A 20872-nucleotide genomic window follows, 5' to 3' on the forward strand; every position below is an offset into this window, starting at 1 on the left:
TTATGTTAAAATATATTCCATGTTTATTTGACTATTAAAACTTCCCTACCCAAATGTTTTTTTTAAATGATGCCCTTGGCAGATGCACCACATATATTCTGTGGCTTCAAGTGTCCTGGTCAGTAACATTTAGCCCAACCAAGAAATACAGCACTAGATGGTTTCTAAGGCCTCTGATCCCAGGCAGACTGGAGTCGTCCGGCTGGACAGGCAGCAGGTAGTGGAGGAGGCTCACTTGAATATTATACCTTTGATTTGACCAAGCTATATATAGCCTGGAGTCATGCCAGTGGGTCCCATAGCCACACATCTTTGCCCTCAATCTATCCCCCAATAAATAGCATAAAATTTAATCACAGAAGCCCCAGAATGCTGGAGACAGATGTAGTGGCCATGTTTTCTTTCCCTCAGAGTCCTGGGAGCTGCCTATAAGAGCAGACACAGATATCCCAAGGTTGCAGAGAAGGTTCTAATGATTTCTCCTTGCCTGATGGGTCCTGGCTCTGTGTCTTCAGCCTGGGCCTGTGAGTCCCTCCTACCCACCATGGGTATGGTGGGGTCTTGACTTTACCCATAGGGCTAGTTGATCTGTCCAACCCACTATCCTGTAGTGTAGGCTGGGAAGGGTCCAGCCCAAAGTGTAGAAACTCCACTTGGGCAGTTAGTCATCTGAGTAATGGTTCCCTGTAGGGAGAAGGAAGAACAGGGAGAGAGGGATCAGGTGGGGCTGGGGGCTAGCCCAGGACTCCCCTGCCCCTGATGCTCACCCAGGACATTGAACTTGCATAGTGGGCAGGTCTGCTGTAGCATCAGCCAGGGGTCCACGCAGTCTCGGTGGAACTCATGCTTACAAGGCAGTACCCGGAGCCACTACAGGGGAGGGGAGGGGCACAGGCTCTAGATCAGATCTAGACCTGTGCCCTTCACCTGGGCTATGCACTGAGCACTCCTGGGCCTCCCCATTAGGTTAGCCATAATGAGGACTGGAAGAAGGTCCTGGTTGGAGTACTGAGGGTCTTGGGAGCAGGATCTGGGATGCCACAGGTCAGCTAGTGGCTGACCTTGCCCAGGCACTAACCTGCTTGTTACAGAAGTTATCTAGACAAACAGCACAAGTCTCAGTGCCAGGCTCTGGGAGGCTGTGTGCTGTCCGGCTCAGCCGGCAGCGCCGGGTCTTGAGGGATGCTAGTCTCCGAACCACGCGGCGCTTAAACAAATCCCCCTGTGGGAAAAGGATGGCCACAGTCTTGCAAGCCCAAGGGCTGTGGGCACCAGGGCTTCCACAATCAGGTTCCCACCTGGCCTCCAGGCTCCTGCTGGTTCTGTCTTGATGCCTGCCGCTGGGCCTGAACCACAAGGCCTGTGCACAAGAGCATGGCCACAAGCAAGATGGCGTTCCATAGCTGCTGCAGGGGCTTCTGGGGAGGGAAGAGGATGTCAGGGGCTCTGGGGCTGCTCCACATGCTTCCCCCAGGAGCAGCCATCCCCAGGAACACTGGTAACAAAGCAGGTGACATGAACGGAGGGCCTCTGTCTCTGCCAGCTCCATCCCACCTACTTATGTTCTTAGGGTCTGCCCCAGCCGCATTTGTCCTTAGTACTTTGCTACTCTGTTTCCTCCTGGTATGGTCTCAGTCTCAACCCACCCCCCCTTCATCTAAGCTGATGCTCACCCCTGAAACTGCAGAAGCTGGTACGCCTCTATCCTGCGATCATTGCTCTCTCCAACCACCAGCACACAGGCCCCACCCCCAGATCCAGGGGCTCGTGGCAATCTGACAACACCATGCCCTCCTTCACTGTCTTCTCCCTTCTCAAGTCCACGCCCTGCCACATTCCCCCTCTTGAAAATTGTTTTTCCTTGCCCTTACCCTTTCAACACCTTTGGCCTACTGTTCCAGGAGCACCCCCCACCCCCAGGGTGAATATCCCCCTGCCCAGTCCTCCTAATACCCACTGACCGTGGGCTTCCTTGCTGCTGCCCTGGGTAGTCGCCAAGGCCCTCTCCTTGCTTGAGAACTAAGTCTGACATGGTCACACTGTAGCCTCCGTCTTTGTGGAATGAAAGGGAGGAGGCAGAGTAAGCAAGCCACATGGGTTCTCCCATACACACAGGTGCGCTGTTTCCCATAGAACTTAGATGTGCTGGAACTAATAAACACCTTCACTTAAAAACTCTCAGCTTCCTTAGTTGATCTCTGTCTTTGTCACAGCACACAGGGTGGGACATCCTAACAGTCCTGGGACTGCTCTTTCTAACATGGGTTCAACTCCCAGCACAGCAGGGGAGGGGTACCAAAGCAATCAGACAGAAAGCCACCATCCTAGACCAGGTTGGGGCTGTGAAAGTAGCCCTTGCTTGGGGTCAAAGCAAGGAGTCATTCCTTAGAGGTGTCTATAACCCTCTTCCTCTCCCTCTAATCACAGCGGGGTGGTGGCACCTGTTCCAGGAAACTCTCTGGAGCACTAGATGCTTTTGCTATGAGCTGGAAGGCTTTGTGGTTCACCCCTACAGAATGGATTTATCTGCTCCCCAGCCAGAGCCCAGGCTGGGGCAACCGGGCTGTATCCTGTGCCACACTGGGGCAGGCCGGTCAGCAGGGCATGCTGAATGGCCACCAAGGCAGAGTCACGATGAAGCTGGGCTCTGAAGCAGCCCGGCTGGAAGCCCCAGGCAGGGAGAGAATAGGCAGGGCCTTCCAATAAGTCAGCCAAGGTGCTGTTCAGCACAGCTTCCTGATTCCCAGCTCAGGGTGGGAGCTGGGCCTGGGGTAGGGCTTGGCGTCCACTGTTCATCAGGGCAGCTATCATTCGGACATCTCATCTGCCACAACCACCCCCAACCTGGCTGGCAGTACCTTTGCAGCTGTTCCCTGCTAGCCTGTCCTAAACACTGTACAGTCTCGCCTCCAGGCCATCGGGCCCTTTCCCAGCCTGCTCCTCTCCCAGATGTTACCTTTCCCCCTGCCCCTCACCAGATGCCTCCCTCATCCAGAGGTCTGTGCAGTCCACCCCAGTGGGAAAGAGTGTGCATATGAGGGAAAGGAAAACACCTGGTCTCTGGTTGTTCAGCTAAGGTTTAGGAGCCAGGGTTTTAACTTGTCTGACTTCAAATTGCTCAGTGCGGTCCTTGCCAAGTACTGGAGGCTGTACACTAGGAGACAGAGTATGTCTTCCTCCCCCCAACCTATACAGACTGGGGTTCAAGAAATGCTGTGGACTGAACCCCTGGAAGCTAAACACTGGGATATGTGGACACAAAGTCACTCTCTCCAACATACCGGGTTGGATCTCCTAAGAATGCTGAGAAAGTCTGGCAAAGCGCAGCTCTGACTGAGCAGATGGAGTGAGGACAGTCCAAAGCAGGAAGGTGGGGTGAGCTGAGAAAGTTCCACCATCCAAGGACTCATGTAGTCGGAGAAAAGGGGTGTGAACACCAGGGGCCCATCAGGGGCAAGGCCCAGAGGCAGGAGGTCAGGGGCGTACGGGAGCCAGTGAGTAAGGCAAGGGACCCAGAACTTCGAAATAAGACTAGAAATAAAGGGCCAGTTGGGGTGAAGCTCTGCACTAGAACACTCCTCAGCATGTACATGGCCCTGGGTTCTTCCCCAGTGGAAAAGAAATGGAACACACACAGAGCTGTGAAGACTCCCCTGCAGAGGGGAACAAGACAGCAGCACCTACCACTGCCCACGACCCTAGGCCAAGTGTCCCTCAGTGTCCACTGTACCATGTCACTGAGTGGTCAGCTCTAAGATAGGCAGGGTTGTCCTTTTAAGGCGTATGTTTGGCCCCACCCGAGCCTCCAGCCCTAGGATCCACTGACACCTACCTGCTCCTGGGCCTGACCACCTCCCAGGCACACCAAATCCTGCCAGCCTCCGTAGCTGTCCTTGGAGAGGCCACAGGTGGTCCACAATGTCAATTTCCACTCAATGTTGGCTGACAGGGACTCTCGACTGGTGATCTCAGCAGTAGCCTGGGTCCTCCTGAGAGGAAGAATCATGGGATGGGGGGTGAGAGGGCAGAGAGAAGGACCCTTGGGAAGGGAGGCCCAGATTCATCTACCTGGTTCTGCAGTGGCTACCCCAGGATATTGTCGTCGTAGGCCTTCTGATTCGGCTCCCAGGCCTTTCCTGGCTCTCACCCAGCCAGACCAAGAAACAGCCTGTCAGCCAGGCTTCCAGCTTCCTCATGCTGGGCTGGCCCCTCTGTCCATATGACAACTCCCTTCCCAGGTCCTGCCTCTTCCTTACCACCTCCTCCCCCGTTTTTAACCTCAGATAGTAGTTTAAGGGCTAACAGGTCAGGTAAAAGCCTTCTCCAGAGACATCCTCCTCCCCTAGTGCCCACTAGACTCAGAGACCCACAGAGCCAGGCAGCAGACCACCCAAAGCAAACCCAACTCACTGCAGAAGTGCCTCCAACAGCTTGGTGACATTGGAAGAATAATGGAGGACAATCACTGGCCTGAGCAGAAGCTGGGATATGTCCAACTGCAGGAGACAGGGAGGTCAGCAGGCTTTGGTCCCCTGTCCCCTCACCTGCTCACCCTCACAGCCCATTCCAGTTTACCTCTCGGACCACACTATGGTTTAGGATGAGGAGAAGCAGGGCAGAGGCCCCCAGGAAGAGGGCACGGCGCATCTGCAAGGGAAAACGGAAGGGGAGAGTCTGCCACATCTGCCTTCCCTGTGGCCCCCGCGCTCAGGAGCCTGACCTCTGGATAGACTAGCTATACGCTCCCTCAAGCCAAGCCGAAGCTAAAGCTGAAGAGATTTGACAGCCAAAGGTAACACACGATGGTGGTGGACTGAGGCAATTTCAATTATGAGACACAGATTCCAGTATTTTAGAGATGTTAACTTTCCTAATTTCGGATACCATAGTTACATAAGGAATATCCGTGATTTTAAGAAATTTGCACATTATCATGTATGTGTGAAACTTCCATTCCTTCCATTCTGTAGGATCCAAAAAACCTTGTCATTTGCCCTGGTCCTGGCAAAGCACTGTCCCCACCCTCGCTGACTCCCATCACGGATTCTGAGAACAGGTCCTCTTTCCCCAGCACATCTTCCAGCTCCCCATCACACTGGTTTGGCGCTCCATATTGGGGTCTCCTGACTCAAGCCAGGCCTTCTCTGGAAGGCTCCTCATAGGCCACCTGGTAGCCTTGCTCCAGTAGATGTTATGAAAGCATTTCCTGTCTCCCCTTCCCTCCAAAAACCCTTTGCACCTGCTGGACCAGGGCCTTGGGACATGCCTTCCGGCCACTGCCTTGATTCTCCTGGTGGAACTGGGCGGCTTGCTCTTTGCCCACATATGCCACTGCAATCCAGCCGTCTACAGGTATCTCTTGCTCAGCATCCACGACGTCCATCTGTGTGAGGAGCCACAAGAAAAGGGAGGCAAGGGGAGTGGAAGAGGCAGCCAGGGTCTGACAAAGATTGCAAGGTCAGGGTGTGGGAATGAGTTTGAAAGGGGCATGTGGATCTCAGGTCTGCGAAAGCCTGAATGCCAGCAAGAGCGGCTCTGGGCTGTCCAGGGCTTCTTTAGGATGAAGACGGATTGGGGGAGCCGGGTCTATGCGAGGGTCATGGGCATGTTTTGGCAGGGTTGCGCTCACCAGCAGCAGGCGGCCGCCCAGCAGCGGCTCGGGGTCCGCTTCAGGGCCGATCCTGACGCCCTCCAAAACCAGGGCGTCCTGCCGCGGCAGCTTCACGTCCACTCGCACTGTACGGGCTCCGCCCCGCCCCGCCCGGGCCGCCGGCTCGCTGCCATCCGCCGCGGCCCCGGGCCCCGCCAGGCCCAACCACAGAGGCAACAGGGGTAGCAGCAGCAGCAGCGGTGACGGCGGCGATGGAGGAGGTGGCGGCGACGGAGGCGACCTCAGCGCGGGGCGATCGGCAGGGCCCATGGTCGGACCGAAGAGCTGGCGAGGCCGTGGGGTGGGGGGGTCCCGGGCGCCCGCAGAACAGAGAGCGAGGCCGCGCCGGACGGGGCGGGGCGCCGGACGGGGCGGAGCCGCGGCCGCAGGGGGCGGGGCGCCGGGAGAGGGAGCTGGGTGCTTGGCAGCTCCGCGCGCCCCCTAGTGGTCCCTGAGAACCCTAGGGCAGGCGGCGGAGGATGCTGAGATGCGGCCGGAACCCTGACTGCAGAAGGCTCCGGAGAGCTTGCCAGGTTGTCAGTGGAGACAGGTGCTGGATAGTCGCAGGACCCGAGAAAGGCAGGAACGAGGGAGGTGTATGGCCTGAGCCACGGTACAGCCAAGGCTATGTTATATCCTCCTCCGAGTCTGTGTTTCTTCATAGAATCAAATAACAGGCGGCAGAGAATCAGGACGGAGAGCAGATCGGGAGATTGAGGCCATGGTCTTAAAGGAGCAGGGAGAAAGGCTGGCTCCAGGCTGGACAAACCACACAGAGACATGTGGCACTGTGAACTGGACAGTTTTCGTCTGTAAAATGAACTTGATCTAAACCTGCACTACTCCACGTCTAACATTCCCCAATGCTTGCTGGATTGTGAAGTTTCCATTTTTTGTACTAAAATTTGTCCTTTACCCTGAGGAGCTGACTCAATCTGAAACTTGAGCCTTTTACAAACTATACCCTGATAAGAGGGCAAAGAGCCGATGAGCTGCAACACATCCCCCGTTTTCTAATAAAATATTCAAACCTATGGAAAATAGAAACCTGTTTAGCAACCAGTATGTGACGACCAAAATATTTCTAAAGAAATAGAGATGTATAGAAAAAGTCTGCAAACAGGGAACTGACCTCAAACTGGCCAGCACACACATTAACCTGGTCTGTCGAGGACGTGTTGCTTTTGGGGAGATGGGAGGGGATGGTATGGCTTGCTCTTTGACAAACAGCTACGAAGTCAGGTAAACACTGGGAAAAGAAGTGAAGTTGGCCGGGCGGTGGCTGCGCACGCCTTCAATCCCAGCACTTAGAAGGAAGAGCCAGGTGGATCTCTGTGAGTTCGAGGCCAGCCTGGTCTACAGAGAGAGTTCCAGGACAGCCAGGGCTGTCACACAGAGAAACCCTGTCTCAGAAAAAACAAACAAACAAACAAAATAAAACAAAACAAAAGTGAAATTAGACCCCCTACTGCACAGAAAACAAATTCATTAAAGACTTAAATGTGAAAAGTAAAACTTTAACATTTTAAATAAACAAAATTTTGATTATTTCAAGGTCATGAGAATATTTTGTTTTGATCTTGTTTTTTTAATGACAGAAAAACTATATTATCATGGGCATGGCTGTAATCTCAGCTCCTGGGAGGGTGAGGCAGGAAGAGGTCAACACCGGTTACACAGTGAGACCCTGTTTCAAAAACTGTAAAGTGGGGCTGGAGAGATGGCTCAGAGGTTAAGAGCACTGGCTGTTCTTCCAGAGGTCCTGAGTTCAAACCCCAGCAACCACATAGTGGCTCACAACCATCTGTAATGAGATCTGGTGCCCTCTTCTGGCCTGCAGTCATACACGCTGTATATATAATAAATAAACCTTAAAAAAAAAAAAGGAAAAAAAAAGGCTGTTTCTTTAAAAAAAAAAAAAAAAAACCAACAACAACAACTGTAAAGTGGTGGGGCAGCAACTGACTGCTCTTTCAGAGGACCTGAGGACCTGGGTTTGAGTCTCAGCACCCCCAGCACCCACATGAACTGCCAGTTCACAAACTCCTGTAACTCCAGTCACAGGAGATCTGTTGCCCTTTGTAGGCACTGCATGAACATGGTACACAGCTATGAAAAAAGTTATTTTCTTCTTTTGGTTTTGATGTTTCAAAACAAAGTCTGCTGTCCTGGAACTCACTCTGTAGACCAGGCTGGCCTCAAACTTAGAGATTCACCTGCCTCTTCATCTGGAGTGTTGGAGTTAAAGGCATGTGCCACCACTGCCCTACTGAAATAAAAAGTTCTTAAATATAAAAAACAAACAAACAAAAAAAAACCCAGAACCAGATATCAGGGTGAAAGCTGAAAGATCAAAGAAGCAGAGCAAGCCACAGCCACCACCTCTTACCTCACCAACTCCTCAGCCTGAAAGAGCTCCAGCCTAAAGGCTTCTACTGAAAGGGAGGCTTCTGCCGAAAGCCTGTAGTTCTGTCTCCTCACGCCTTATAGACCTTTCTCTGCCCAGCCATGTCATTTCCTGTCTCAACTTTCCTAGTGCTGGGATTAAAGGCTTGTGACTCCCAAGTATTGGGATTAAAGGTGTGTGCCACCACTGCCTGGCTCTGTTTCTCTCCTGAGTCTATCTCATGTAGTCCAGGGTGGCTTTGAACTCACAGAAATCCAGACAGATCTCTGCCTCCCTAGTGCTAGGATTAAAAGTGTGTGCCATCACTGCCTGGCCTCTATGTTTAATCTAGTGGCTTGTTCTGTTCTCTGATCTTCAGGCAAATTGTATTAGGGCGCACAATATATCACCACATTAGATGGCCCAGGCGGTAAATCCTGATGACCTGATGGCCTGAGTTTGATCCCTGGGACTCACATCATAGATGGAGAGAATCAACCCCTGCAATGTCCTTTGACCTCCATATGTCTTGGCATTCCCACACCCACACCCACATTTTCACAATTTCCACACCTGTGCCATGACACAGTGCTCCTCTTACACACAAAATAAAATGTCAGAGTGTGCTTGATAGTTTATGTCGACTTCACACAAGCTGGAGTCATCTAAGAGGAGGGGACCTCAATTAAGAAAATGCGCCGGGTGGTGGTGGCACACGCCTGTAATCCCAGCACTCGGGAGGCAGAGGCAGGTGGATCTCTGTGAGTTTGAGGCCAGCCTGGTCTACAGAGCTAGTCCAGGACAGGCTCCAAAGCTACAGAGAAACCCTGTCTCAAAAAAAAAAAAAAAAAAAATCCAAAAAAACAAAATAAAATAAAATAAAATGCCTCCATGAGATCGGGCTGTAAGCAAGCCTACAGGATATTTTCTTTTTCTTAATTAGTGATTTATGAGGGAGGGCCCAGTCTGTTGTTGAGCAGTGCTATTTCAGGGCTGCTGGTCCTGGGTTCTATAAGAAAGCAGGTTGAGCAAGCCACAGGGAGTAAGCCAGTAAGCGGAACTTCTCCATAGCCTCCACATCAGCTCCTGCCCTGACTTCCTTCAATGATGGACTATGATGTGGATGGCGCGTAAGCCAAATAAACACTTTCCTCTTCAAGTTGCTTTTGGTCATAGTGGGGTTTGTTTTTGTTTTGTTTGTTTGTCTTGGTTTTTTGAGACAGGGTTTCTCTGTGTAGCTTTGCGCCTTTCCTGGAACTCGCTTTGTAGACCAGGCTGGCCTTGAACTCACAGAGATCCACCTGGCTCTGCCTCCCGAGTGCTGGGATTAAGGGTGTGTAGCACCACTGCCCAGCTTGGACATGGTGTTTATCACAGCAGCAGTAACCCTAACGAGGCAAAAAGTATTAATAAGTAAGTTATATTTAAAAATAAATAGTCAATGTATCCATGACAAAATGAAAATACCAAACTAAAGTGAGAAAAATGCTGGGGAGATACAGCGCAGGCATTTGGACTCACAAATGGCAGGTGGCCAACTGGAACTTGCCTATAATCCCAGCCCCTGGGAGACAAAGTCAGAGAACCCCTTGAGCTAGGTAGCTATAATTCAAGTGAAAGACCTATCTCAATAGATAAGCAGAGATCCAGCTAGGAAGACATCAACTTCAACCTATGGCCTCTACACATGCATGCAAATATGTTCCCTCAACACTCTCATGTACCTACATACATGAAGAAGAAAACCCCTCCATGAGCATGCATGTAAAGAAAGTGATAGTGTGGTGGTATTGTGTACCCCGAAATATTGTGTATCCCCCGAAATAAACTTATCTGGGGTCAGAGAACGGGACGGCCACAATATTAAACAAGCAGTGGTAGCACACACATTTAATCCTAGCATTCCAGAGACAGAAATCCCTGTGGATCTCTGTGAGTTCAAGGCCACATTAGAAACAGCCAGGCTTGGTGACACAAGCCTTTAATCCCAGAAATCCAGCCTTTAATACCAGGGAGTGTCGGCAGAAAGTAGAAAGATACATAAGGCTTGAAGACCAGAAAGCAGCAGCATTTGGCTGGTTCAGCATTTGGCTGATCAAGCTTTTAGGCTTCTAGCAGCAGTTCAGCTGAGACCCATTCTGGATGAGGACTCAGAAGCTTCCAGTCTGAGGAAACAAGACCAGCTGAGGAACTGGTAAGGTGAGGAAGCTGTGGCTTGTTCTGTGTCTCTGATCTTCCAGCATTCACCCCAATAAATGGCCTCAGGTTTGAGTTAATTAATAAGACCTTTTAAGATTCCAACTACATGATAGAGCCAGGCATTGGTGGCACATGCCTGTAATCCCAGCACTCGGGAGGCAGAGGCAGGTGGATCTCTGTGAGTTTGAGGCCAGCCTGGTCTACAGAGCTAGTCCAGGACAGGCTCCAAAGCTACAGAGAAACCCTATCTTAAAAAAAAAAAAAAAAGAAAGAAAGAAAGAAAGAAAGAAAGAAAGAAAGTGATAGAAACATGAGCCCCAAACTGTAAGAAGATATTTGTAACTAAATGACTCATCCTAGAATACGTAATGCACACATAAGAGAACAAGATACCAGTAAGGATTGGACAAACGAGGGAACAAGAATGGTCAATGTGGAAGAGTGTGTGTTTGGTAGAGTGTGTGTCTAACATGCATGAGACCCTGGATTCAGTTCTCAGCTCTGGGAGGAATGTTAAAAATTAAAATTAATTATTTGGAGGTGGACTCGAGACAGGGTTTCTCTGTGTCAGCCTGGCTGTCCTCGAACTCTGTAGACCAGGCTGGCCTCAAACTCAGAGATCCACCTGCCTCTGCCTCCTGAGCACTGGGATTAAAGATGTGTGATGCCACCACCAGCAAAATTAATTATTGAGCAGGAAAATATAAATTTAAAATCCCGTGAAAGATTAACTGGAGTCTGACAATGTCAGGTGCTGCTAAGGATGTGGCATATCCTCACAGCTGTGGACGCAGGGTGTGTGTGTGTGTGTGTGTGTGTGTGTGTGTGTGTGTGTGTGTGTGTAATGACACTAGAAAACTATCAAAGAAAACTGGAAGTAGACATCTTTAGGTACTCTAGTACTAAGTATGTACTAAGTATGTAGTCTAGAATAATGATTCTCCACACAGACAGAATGTTAGTGTTGTTGTTTTTTTTTTTTTTAATCTTAAAAATAAGTCTAACAAAGCCAGAGATAGATGGGGGCTGGAGGGATGGCTCAACAGTTAGGAGCACATTTTGCTTTTCCAGAGGATTCTGGTTCAGTTCGCAGCACCCACATGGCACCTCACAGCTGTCTGGAGCTCCAGCTCCAGGGGATCTGACACCCCCATACAGACATACATGCAGGCAAAACACCAATGCACAAGAACTAAAAAAAAAAAGCTCTCGATGGTGGCACACACCTGTACATTCAGTATTTAGGAGGTAGAAACAAGCAGATTGTGGGTTCAGGGCCAGCCTGAGCCACAAAGTAAGCCCCTCATTGGCAAACAAACAAATAAAACAGGATGCTGAGGCAAATAATCCAGATACTTAGACTGTGGCAGAGGGATCAGTTGAGCCAGGAGTTGAAGCCAGCCTTGAAAACACAGTGAGACCTGTCTCAAATAATAACCCACTCCCCCAAACCCCTGACCTCACACTTTAAATCAGTACCAGCACCTCTGGAGGTAGGTTTGTTTTTGTTAGTTGTAAAAGTTTCCCAGAGAGATAATTCTTATATACAATCTCAGCAGAGAACCACCCCACTGTGATTTACAAAATGACAAGGTTGCATTGGGAAAGATTGGAAATAGCTCAGCTCTCCATCCATAAAAAAATGGATTCTTCATATGTAGACAATCATACAACAGAAATAAATGTTTTGCAGCGTGAGTGATTCTTACAGGATGCTGAATGCAAAAAGCAACTTCACCCTTTAATTCCAGTATGAAGTGGGAGAAGGTGGGGGGAAAGGCAGGTAGATCTCTGAGTTTGAGGCCAGCCTGGTCTACAGAGTGAGTTCCAGGACAGCCAGGGCTACACAGAGAAACCCTGTCTCGGAAAACAAAACAAAACAAAACAAAAAAGCCAACAGTAAGCTCATCAGGGTGTCTAAGATGAACTCACAAAGGTTGGTTTGCAGTAGCTTTTTATATACCAGCAAGGAACAATTTAAAGAAAAGAAAATTAAGGGTTGGGGATTTAGCTCAGTGGTAGAGCGCTCACTTAGCAAGCACAAGGCCCTGGGTTCGATCCTCAGCTCAAAAAATAAAAAAAAGAAAAAGAAAAAAGAAATTAAAGCAATAACCTCACTTATAATAATAATGATAGTAGCATACGAAATAATGAAATACTTTTGGATAAATACAAACAAGGAGGTAAAAGACACATGCATAAAACTACAGAAATGCACAAGAAGACTTTAACAAACAAAACCAGAAAGGCATCGCACCAGTGGATTAGCGGAATTAATATTGTTGAAGAACTAGTGCTGCCCAAAGTAGCCGGAAGATCCGGGCAATCCCAGCACTACTGTGGAGGGAGGGCAATCCCAGCACTACTGTGGAGGGCAATCCCAGCACTACTGTGGAGGGCAATCCCAGCACTACTGTGGAGGGAGGGCAATCCCAGCACTACTGTGGAGGGAGGGCAATCCCAGCACTACTGTGGTGATCCTCAGTGAAGGAAGAGCCCAGCCCCCTAACAGCCAGGACATAGTGAAACAGAAGGATCAAGTCAGAAGATCCATGCTCACTTAAAAGTCCAGGGCTACACAGAGGTGGGGGTGGGGATGGGAGGATGATCCTTGAAAACAGGATGCTAAGAAGCCAGACGAAAATGTCACACCTATGTGATTCCACTTATATGAGATATCCAGGAAAATGAACCCCATGGATACAGAAAGTTTACTGGTGGCTGGAGGATAAAAAAATGACTGCTAAATGGATAATGAGCGTTTCAGAACTAGAAGCAGGTGATGATTGGACAACACTATGGATTACTAAATGTCACCGAGTTTCCCAGTTTATTTTAGTTTATTTATTTAGTGGTTTGTTTGTTTGTTTTTTGGTGTTTTTTTTTTTTTTTTTTTTGAGACAGGGTTTCTCTGTGTAGCTTTGTGCCTTACCTGGAACTCAATCTGACTAGGTTGGCCTTGAACTCACAGAGATCTGCCTGGCTCTGCCTCCCAAGTGCTGGGATTACAGGCGTGTGCCACCACCGCCCGGCGAATTTCCCATTTTAAATAGGCTAGTCTTATGTTCTGTGAATTTAATTTCTCAATTAAAAAGAGAACAATCCACCACACCAACTGAACTATACTGTATAGGGATGTGATCATTTATAATAAAGCTATGAAGAAAATCAGGGAGACATGAGACATTCGGTCATCAGAATGGGGTACAGTGGTGTTCGGATCCAGCTGAGGGCCTAATGCACACCAAGTAAGCACTTTACCCCAAACTACGCTCTGCTTTTAAATCATATGCATACTCTTATATAATTTATTATTATTAATAATAATATTATTATTACTACTACTACTATTGAAACAGGGTGTTGCTGTGTGGGCCAGGTTAGACTTGAACCTGTGATCCTCTTGCCTTAGCCTCACTAGTGCTCAGCTAGTCTATCTATTCCTTTTATATGTCATTAGCATATGCATATGTGAAATAACTCATCAATTAACATATGCATGTGTGAAATAACTCATCATAAGTTGTAAGATATACTCTAAAGGATCTTTGTGCTCTTTGAGACAGGTTCTCACTCTAGTACAGGCTGGAGGCCCCCCATGAGCTCCCATCTGATCACTCACTTTACTGTGAAGTGAGTTCCTCCACTGGCTGTTAGGCTGTGTAAAAGCCACTCGGGTGGGTGAGGCCTGGAACTCACTGCGTGGCCCTGGGTGGCTTTGAACTCTTGATAATCCTTCTGCCTCTCCTCCAAGTGCTGGGTTACACACATGAGCCACCACACCCGGCTTCCGCTAAGAGTCTTACTTCTTTCATTTTGTGACTATTTCAGCCCCAGGGACAGGGCAGCAGAGATCCACTCTGCCATTGACAAAGCTGCTGGCTCTGCCTGTTCCTGTTTCTGTTTCTTGCTCTCTGCCCTACCCTGAGGCCTGAGCAGAGCATCCTCATTGACTTTCCCCTCTCCCCAAACAAATGACCCAGAAAGACACAGAGCCTTGCTCATCCTTGACCCCTGGGACACATTCTGCATCCCAGTAAACATCCACATCCCAGCCTTCCATCAGTGGCAGCCAGAGCTCCCTGAGAAAGCACAGTGGGTGACTAAAGGTACCCTGGGGTCGGTCTTTCCCTGGAGTGGCCCCTCTTATTGTGGAGGCAAAGATTAAGAGCATCATTGTAACGTGGGTCAGACCCCCTGCTGCTGTGGGTGTGGTGTGGGTGTGTGAAAGAGCAGGGTTTCAGAGGAGAGCGAGCCCAGGAAACGGAGCGGGTAAGTCTAAGACCCTGGCTGCAAAGAGTCGCATTGGCCCAACCTGGGGTGGACCCGGAGTGAGGCAGACCACCTGCCCCGAGGCATGAATAGACAGGATGCTCAACTCTTTCAGCCTCTTTGAAGGAGTCAGGTCTGCAGCCCCCAGCTTGCTTGACTTCTGCCACAGGATGGGGAGCAAGTGGGAACAGGCCAGCCATTCTCTTAGCATGTGCCTCCAAGCAGGCCGCCCCACTTTGCGAGCTCTTGTGGGTCTGCGACGAAAAGATTTGAGGCTTTCACCACACATGCTCTGATTCCAACTCCCTTGTTTCCGGTCATACCAGGTTTCCTGGACCCGGCCTGAGCTGACTTGCACAGAGGGGCCCCCAGCTCCTGTCTTCTCTTAAGCCCTAAAGCTGTAGGAAGATCCAAGGTGAGGCAAGAGATGCCCCCAATGGCAGATGGGAGGATGGGTACCAGTAATGGGGAGCACAGTGAGGCCACGGAGTCCAAGTCCCCCATGAGCTCCCTTCTGATGGCTCACTTTACTGTGAAGTGAGTTCCCCCACTGGCTGTTAGGCTGTGTAAATGCCACTGGGGTGGCTGGGGAGGAAGGGTAAGGAGTTCAAATCCACTTGGAGGTAATACACTCTTATGATCAGGAAGGGCCACTGCCGGCACGCTGCCACCAGGTGGCATCCCCGTCCCAGGGGAAAGCTCATCACCTGGAATGCGTGGTTTGAGGTGTTGTTTTACACAGGAAGGGCCTGGAGGGAAGAAATGCCCAGCTCACAGGATCAAATCCCGGGCCAAGGGGCCTGAGATTCAGTGCCAGCAAGCGACAGCTAGGTTGGGGTGGAGGATGGGGAGGTCACTTTAGAATTCAGAAGTCTCTTCACCTTGTGGACATGAGACCCAAAACAGAACAGGAGTGTCATTAACTGTCTTTTGGGATTCATCACACAGCTCCCTCTACTCACCTGGTGCCCAGAGAGGGTCACACAGGCCAGGTGGAGGGTAGCAGCAGCCTTGGCACACGGTGAGAGAAGAGACCTGCCCCCTCCTTTGTCAGTCCACCTGAGGTCCAGACTCTGGGCACACAGTGGTGGCCCTGCCCCACAGAGGCTCCTGCCCTTGCGAGCTGAGAGTAACCCAGCCACATACACTGTAACATCATTTTGGACCACGGTTAAGTACCACGAGGAGAATAAACGGAATGAGACAGGCAGAGGGATCAGGGGTCATCACTTCAGTCTCAAGACGGGAGCGGGAAAGGCACTCCAGGAGTGTGGGTGGCCGCCTACAGAGTGTCTGGGGCAGGAAACAGGAAGTGCAAGAGACAAAAACAAAACAAAACAAAACCAATAACAACAACAAAAAAACCCCTGCTGCATCCTCTAGGTTCTAGGTTCTAGGCACTTTTCTGAAACTAGTTCACCTCACCTCATCCCAGCCATGAGGTAGTAAGATTGTCAGGCCATTTTTCTCAAAAGGACACTGAGGATGGGGACAGCTAACTCTGTTCTTTGTTAGGTGGCATAAGCCAGGCGGTCTGGTTCCAGAGTTGATGGGCCACCATTCTGTTTCCGAAGTCTCTGGTATAGAGCGATCAGGCCTGGGGGGTGGGGTGGGGGGTGGGGTGATCTGGCCGCCACCTTGGATGCAGGGTGGGAGCAGAAATGGTGGTCCACCCCCCCTCAGGGAAGTCTCTGGCCTCGTGCCAGCTGGTGCCAGCACTGAAGTCAGGCCCTTGAGACCCTTCCTCTCCTCCAGTCTCCTCTGAGGTAGTACAGAGGTCCCAGCTCCCTGCCCCCAGCCTCTCCCTTGGCAGCTAACTGGGCCGCCTCATTCTAAAGGGATTTGACTCTCCCTGAGACTACTGGAGACTGGTGAGAAAGGACTTAGGGATTAAACAGTGATACCCCGGGAAGGTAAAGGACTTAATCAGGGGAGTTCAGGTGTGGGAAGTGAGGCTGGGAGAGGATTTATATCTCTTGACAAAGCCAGGGTGGACTGCGGAAGCAAGGAGGAAGTGGGGCCCCAGGGGAGGAGAGGGATGGTCTCGGGTTCTCAGTTTCTCTTGTGACTTCACAAATAAGCCAGGGAAGCAGTAATAACAACAAGCCTTCACCCTGTGCACCCACTGCGTTCCCAGCCACTTTGTCACTTGGGAATCATCACGGTGGCCCCGGGGAGGAAGGCAAAGGATTGGATTTCACTCCAGGCTACTGGCACTCAGAGAATAGAGGTAGCTTGAGGCAGCTGCAGCCCCACAAGGCAGGGTGAGGAGGAGGGAACCTTCCTGGGGGGCTGCCCTCTGAGTTCAAGGGTTTTTAGAATGGCCCCGGCATTGCAGAAGTAGAGTGTTCCACAAATATTTGTCCCGAGTCACTGTGCCAATCTTTGTACCACTTTACCTGCCCCGGAGATCTGGGGTCAGGGCACCAGGGGAGGGACTTTGATTCCGAGGTCAATGTTCTCCATTTGGTGAGGAAGCCACGGAGGCCCTGGAGGTACAAGCAAGCAGCCATGAAGGGAACACGGTGCCCCCCACCCTCACTCCCACCCCTGTGCGTGCTGGTGCTGGATAGTCCCTAGAGCACATTAGTTCTGGGACACAGAGCAAGCCTGCCACTCAGGACTCCCAGTCCAGAACTCTTCCTGTGCCCAGAGTTGCTCCCTAGAAGAGTCTAAACTCCATTGCCCTGACTTCCAAAACGAAGACTCCCAAGCTCCTCTTTTACTAACCCTCACATCCTCAGTTCGCAGCATGGTGCACTCGGAGCCATGCACATGCATGTTCCCAAACCTTACCTCCAGGCTGTCTGACCCTGGAGGCCAGGTCCTTCCTGTCAGACCAGGTGATAGTCACAATACAGAAGAGTCCTTGTTAAGGTCAGGAGAAAAGGGCTTCTGGTTGGCCGAGGTCCCATGTCAGTGGCAGATAAGAGAGAAGTTTCTGGAAACAGCTTTGAGGGCCAAGGAGGAATTGGCTGGAAGAAATGAGAGCATAACTTTGACAGAGGCAGGAGGTAGAAGTGTGTTTAGGGAACAGCAGGGACATCTCTGACTGGTAAGAAAGCCTATGGAAAGGGGACTCTGGCAGTTGAAGCCACAAAGGATGCCGGGAAGAGCTGGAGTATGCCTTGAAGCAAGTCAATGGGACTGGGGCAACTTCTGAAGGAACTCGGGAGCCGGTGATAGTTCTTGAGCAGAGGGAAGCAATACCCCTTGCAGGGAGGGAGAAGTGTAGGGAGGGGGCGGGAAGTAGAGGAAAGGTAAGTGTAGGAAGGAGCATCTCAGGAACCAGGTCGGAGGAGTTTACCGGACTATTTATCCAGGATTATATTATCAGATTAACCAGTGGCTTCCCGGTGGACGGGACACAGTAAATCTCAGTGGAAGCAGTGAGTAGCCAGAGAACTGGAAAGGGACAGACAAGAGGGAGAATTCTTTGCTTAGCCTTTTTTCTTGGACAGCTACAGATTCAGTCTTGGGGAGCAACTCCAGAAACTTCATCCTTTGGGATGAACATGTCCCTTGTGGTTTTTTGAGTGGACCCTGCAGCAGAGGGCACAGCCAGGTTTGTCTTGACTGAAAGCATTCTGTAACCTCCCCCCTCCTCGGGTGCCTCCATACATCATGTGACTTGCCACTTTAGAGGACTGGCTAGCCCTTCTAAGAGAAGCCATCAGCAAGGGCGTCATAAACTGTGAGGGGCTGCACCACCAGCAGGGGCTGGTCTCCTTTCCTTTAGTAGGCTCTACCCAGTAAAGAGCACACTGTCCCTGGGAGGCTCTTAAGCTCTTAAAGGTCTCGCCTCCAGGCAAGAAGGCAGCTCTGTTCTGTGCTAAGTCAGAAGCCAAGAAGCCATAACCAGGGCAGGGACACCCGCACTGCCTGGAAACTCTGCTGAGGTCAGGCTGGGGGTCTCTTCATCACCCTTCATTAGGTCTCTTAGGAGGAGGCCACACCAGGGGCACAGCACAGTCCTTTCTTAGGCCATGAACAGGCCTGTTGCCACCTGCCTTGGGTGAGGAGAGACCCGAGGGACAGTCTGCTTCCTACAGTCCTGGAGACCTGCATTTGAGGAAGCCGAGGGTTACTTCTGCATTAATGCCAGGCAGGAAGAAGTGGGTCCAACTGGTACTTTCCATTGACCAGCCACTGGGCACTCTACATCTGTTGTGTTCTTAATGACTTTGGGCAAGCCATGGCCTCTCTGAGCCTCAGTTTCCCCCGCTGTTAAGTGAGGCCACACGAACTCTGGGAAGCTGTTTGTTTCACATTCCTTCCAGGCCATTCCTCGTCTTCCCCCCACACCCCCCTCCCTGCTTTCCCCTCCAGTTTTTCGAGCCTAGGCTGGCCTTAAATTTGTGATTTCCTGCCTCAGCCCTGAGTGCTGTATTGCATATACGTGCCACCACATTCCATCCCTGTCTACAGGAGCCTAGGCTGGGGGATACAGGATTTGTGGGGACTCTGGTAATTGAAGCAAGGAAGTGTGGTCTAGAAGGTAGATGTTACTAAGCAAGGTCACACCAAGGCTTTAAGCCCCCCATGCTGCCTCTGTATCTCTGGTTGCAGCCACACTTTGTACCTACCACCAGAACTTTGCTCCTGCTTCTGTGCTGATATAGGTTAAGAGGGCCTTCTTCCATGTCCCCCACATTTTAAGGTGCAGGTCAGAGTCTCCTCTCTCCATGGAGCCTTCTAGGGGCCCTTCATCCAGAGCAAACGTTGTCTTTTCCAATCTCCGACTGTTTGATCCCTCTCTTTGGCCATCTGCCTTGCTTTTGTGTTCTCTTTAGTATGTTTGGGACCAAAGGGTGGTGTGTGAACATTGCTGGGTTCCAGAACAATGCCTACTGTTTGGCATACAGCAGGAAGAAAAAGTGGCCCTCGACTTGTGACCAGGTGCCAGATGCATGGAAATAAGATCAGAGTAGCAGGGGGCTCCAGCAGAAGGAGGGGCTGTTGGGCTCTGAGAAGAGGAAATTGTTTTGCTGTATAGGGCAGAGGTAGTAACTGGGGGTGAGGGCAGTCTGGTGGCATAGGCTAGACGTGAAGCTGCTAGGCTGTGGCTTTCAGAGCCCGCCCACAGTGCTGGGAAGCAGATAAGCCTTGTAGGGCTGCCGAGGGTCCCGGGTGCTGTGGTTCTCCTCTTTGTGTATCCTATGGCTGAGTTCTGACCAGGCAGCCAGCAAAGGATGACTGTGCAGGGCCGGCTAGGAAGTGGCCACCAGAAGTCAAGCCTAAGAATTATGCATATTAACTCTTTCTAGCCTTCTGCTGACTTACAGGCCCCAAATCACCCCCCTAAGAGTGAAGGAGCAACAATGTAGAGGCAAAGGGACTTGTAGAAAGGTGTGGAACATGGGCACTCAGACCCAAACCTCCAGATTTCCAGAGAGGAAGCAGCACATGCCAGCTGAGACGTGAGAGCTTTGAGAGTAGACGGCTCCCAGAGTGCTGCAGGGCAGGCCAGACACAGAGAACCGGGTCCTAGGTGGGGGGGGGCTGTTCTTCCTTGCCCCTCAGCCAGACACCATGTCCTCCACCATGCCTGTTCTGCAGGGAGAGGAAAAAGGATACCAACTCTGGTTTGTTTGTTCGCAGTCCAGGCTACCCTCAAACTCAATAAGTAACTGAGGGTGAACCCTGGGTGTCAACTCTGAATGTCCCCCAAGCTGAGCCGGTAGCAGTGATCATAAGCGGATGGCAGAGACAGCACCACAGTTCCTAGAAGCAAAACGACGCCGCGTAGGGGGCATCCCATCCCCGTGGGCACGAGGAGAGCTGTCAACATGTGGGGGTCAGGACAGCAGCTCGGTCCAGGCCTGCGGAGTCGCTCCTCAGAAGAGGTCATTAGCCAGCTCTTTTCAGCCTCCTTTTGGTTCGGACGAGGAGTACGCCCAAGTAGCTCAGGTGTCTGAGTAGGTAGGCATCCTGGCTGGCCTCCAGGGCCTCTGCGCGTCTGGCCCCGCCTCTCGGGCTCCTTTAAGAGGCGGGTCTTGGCCGCCAGCCCCGGGGCCTCCGCCAAAGACTGGGACTTTACTCCAGCGGCTGCGGCGGCAAAGCAGTTAGAGCTCCATCAGCTGCCGCAGGCGCCGCGCCCCAGGCTGAGACGCGATGAGCGGCAGAGTGGGTGACCTGAGCCCCAAACAGGAGGAGGCGTTGGCCAAGGTGAGCCTGATCCTGGCCCAGCTGTGGCCCTCACCCTCCTGCTGGAAGCGGCTGCGAGGGACGGTCCCCGCGGGCGAGCGACCCAGGGAGAGCCGGCCGGTCGCCCCCACGCTTGGACAGTGCCCAGAGGGCTGCTTCTTGCTCAGTCTGAGAACCTCGGGAAGTTTGGTCATCGCCGCCTCCAGCACGAGCAGCCC

The 20872-nt window shown here is 51.2% G+C and overlaps 2 protein-coding genes across 6 annotated transcripts in view; one reads left to right on the plus strand and one right to left on the minus strand.

Annotated features, from left to right (window-relative positions):
• On the minus strand, positions 1-20711 carry Rnf215 (ring finger protein 215). Of its 5 annotated transcripts, none has more exons than XM_036201684.1 (12): positions 19094-20711; positions 17304-17482; positions 16907-16996; positions 5630-6409; positions 5240-5383; positions 4576-4647; positions 4411-4496; positions 3833-3989; positions 1299-1418; positions 1079-1222; positions 786-870; positions 1-684 (listed from the first exon to the last, which is right to left on the minus strand). In XM_036201684.1, the coding sequence occupies exons 4-12, from the start codon at positions 5918-5920 to the stop codon at positions 662-664; spliced, it is 1122 nt and encodes a 373-aa protein (XP_036057577.1). In that variant the 5' UTR covers positions 5921-6409; positions 16907-16996; positions 17304-17482; positions 19094-20711; the 3' UTR covers positions 1-661. The 5 variants fall into 5 exon arrangements, with proteins under 5 accessions (XP_036057577.1, XP_036057576.1, XP_036057573.1 ...); XM_036201683.1 differs by having other exon boundaries at positions 768-870; positions 19094-20709; XM_036201680.1 differs by having other exon boundaries at positions 1-870.
• Positions 20508-20872, plus strand: part of Sec14l2 (SEC14 like lipid binding 2) — a 21506-nt gene continuing 21141 nt past the window's right edge. Inside the window, exon 1 of the mRNA XM_036201677.1 lies at positions 20508-20675. Coding sequence (XP_036057570.1) covers positions 20622-20675 — 54 coding nt within the window. The 5' untranslated portion in view covers positions 20508-20621. The remainder of the gene's footprint in view (positions 20676-20872) is intronic.

Source organism: Onychomys torridus, chromosome 10, assembly GCF_903995425.1.
Source record: "Onychomys torridus chromosome 10, mOncTor1.1, whole genome shotgun sequence".
Lineage (NCBI taxonomy): Eukaryota > Metazoa > Chordata > Mammalia > Rodentia > Cricetidae > Onychomys > Onychomys torridus.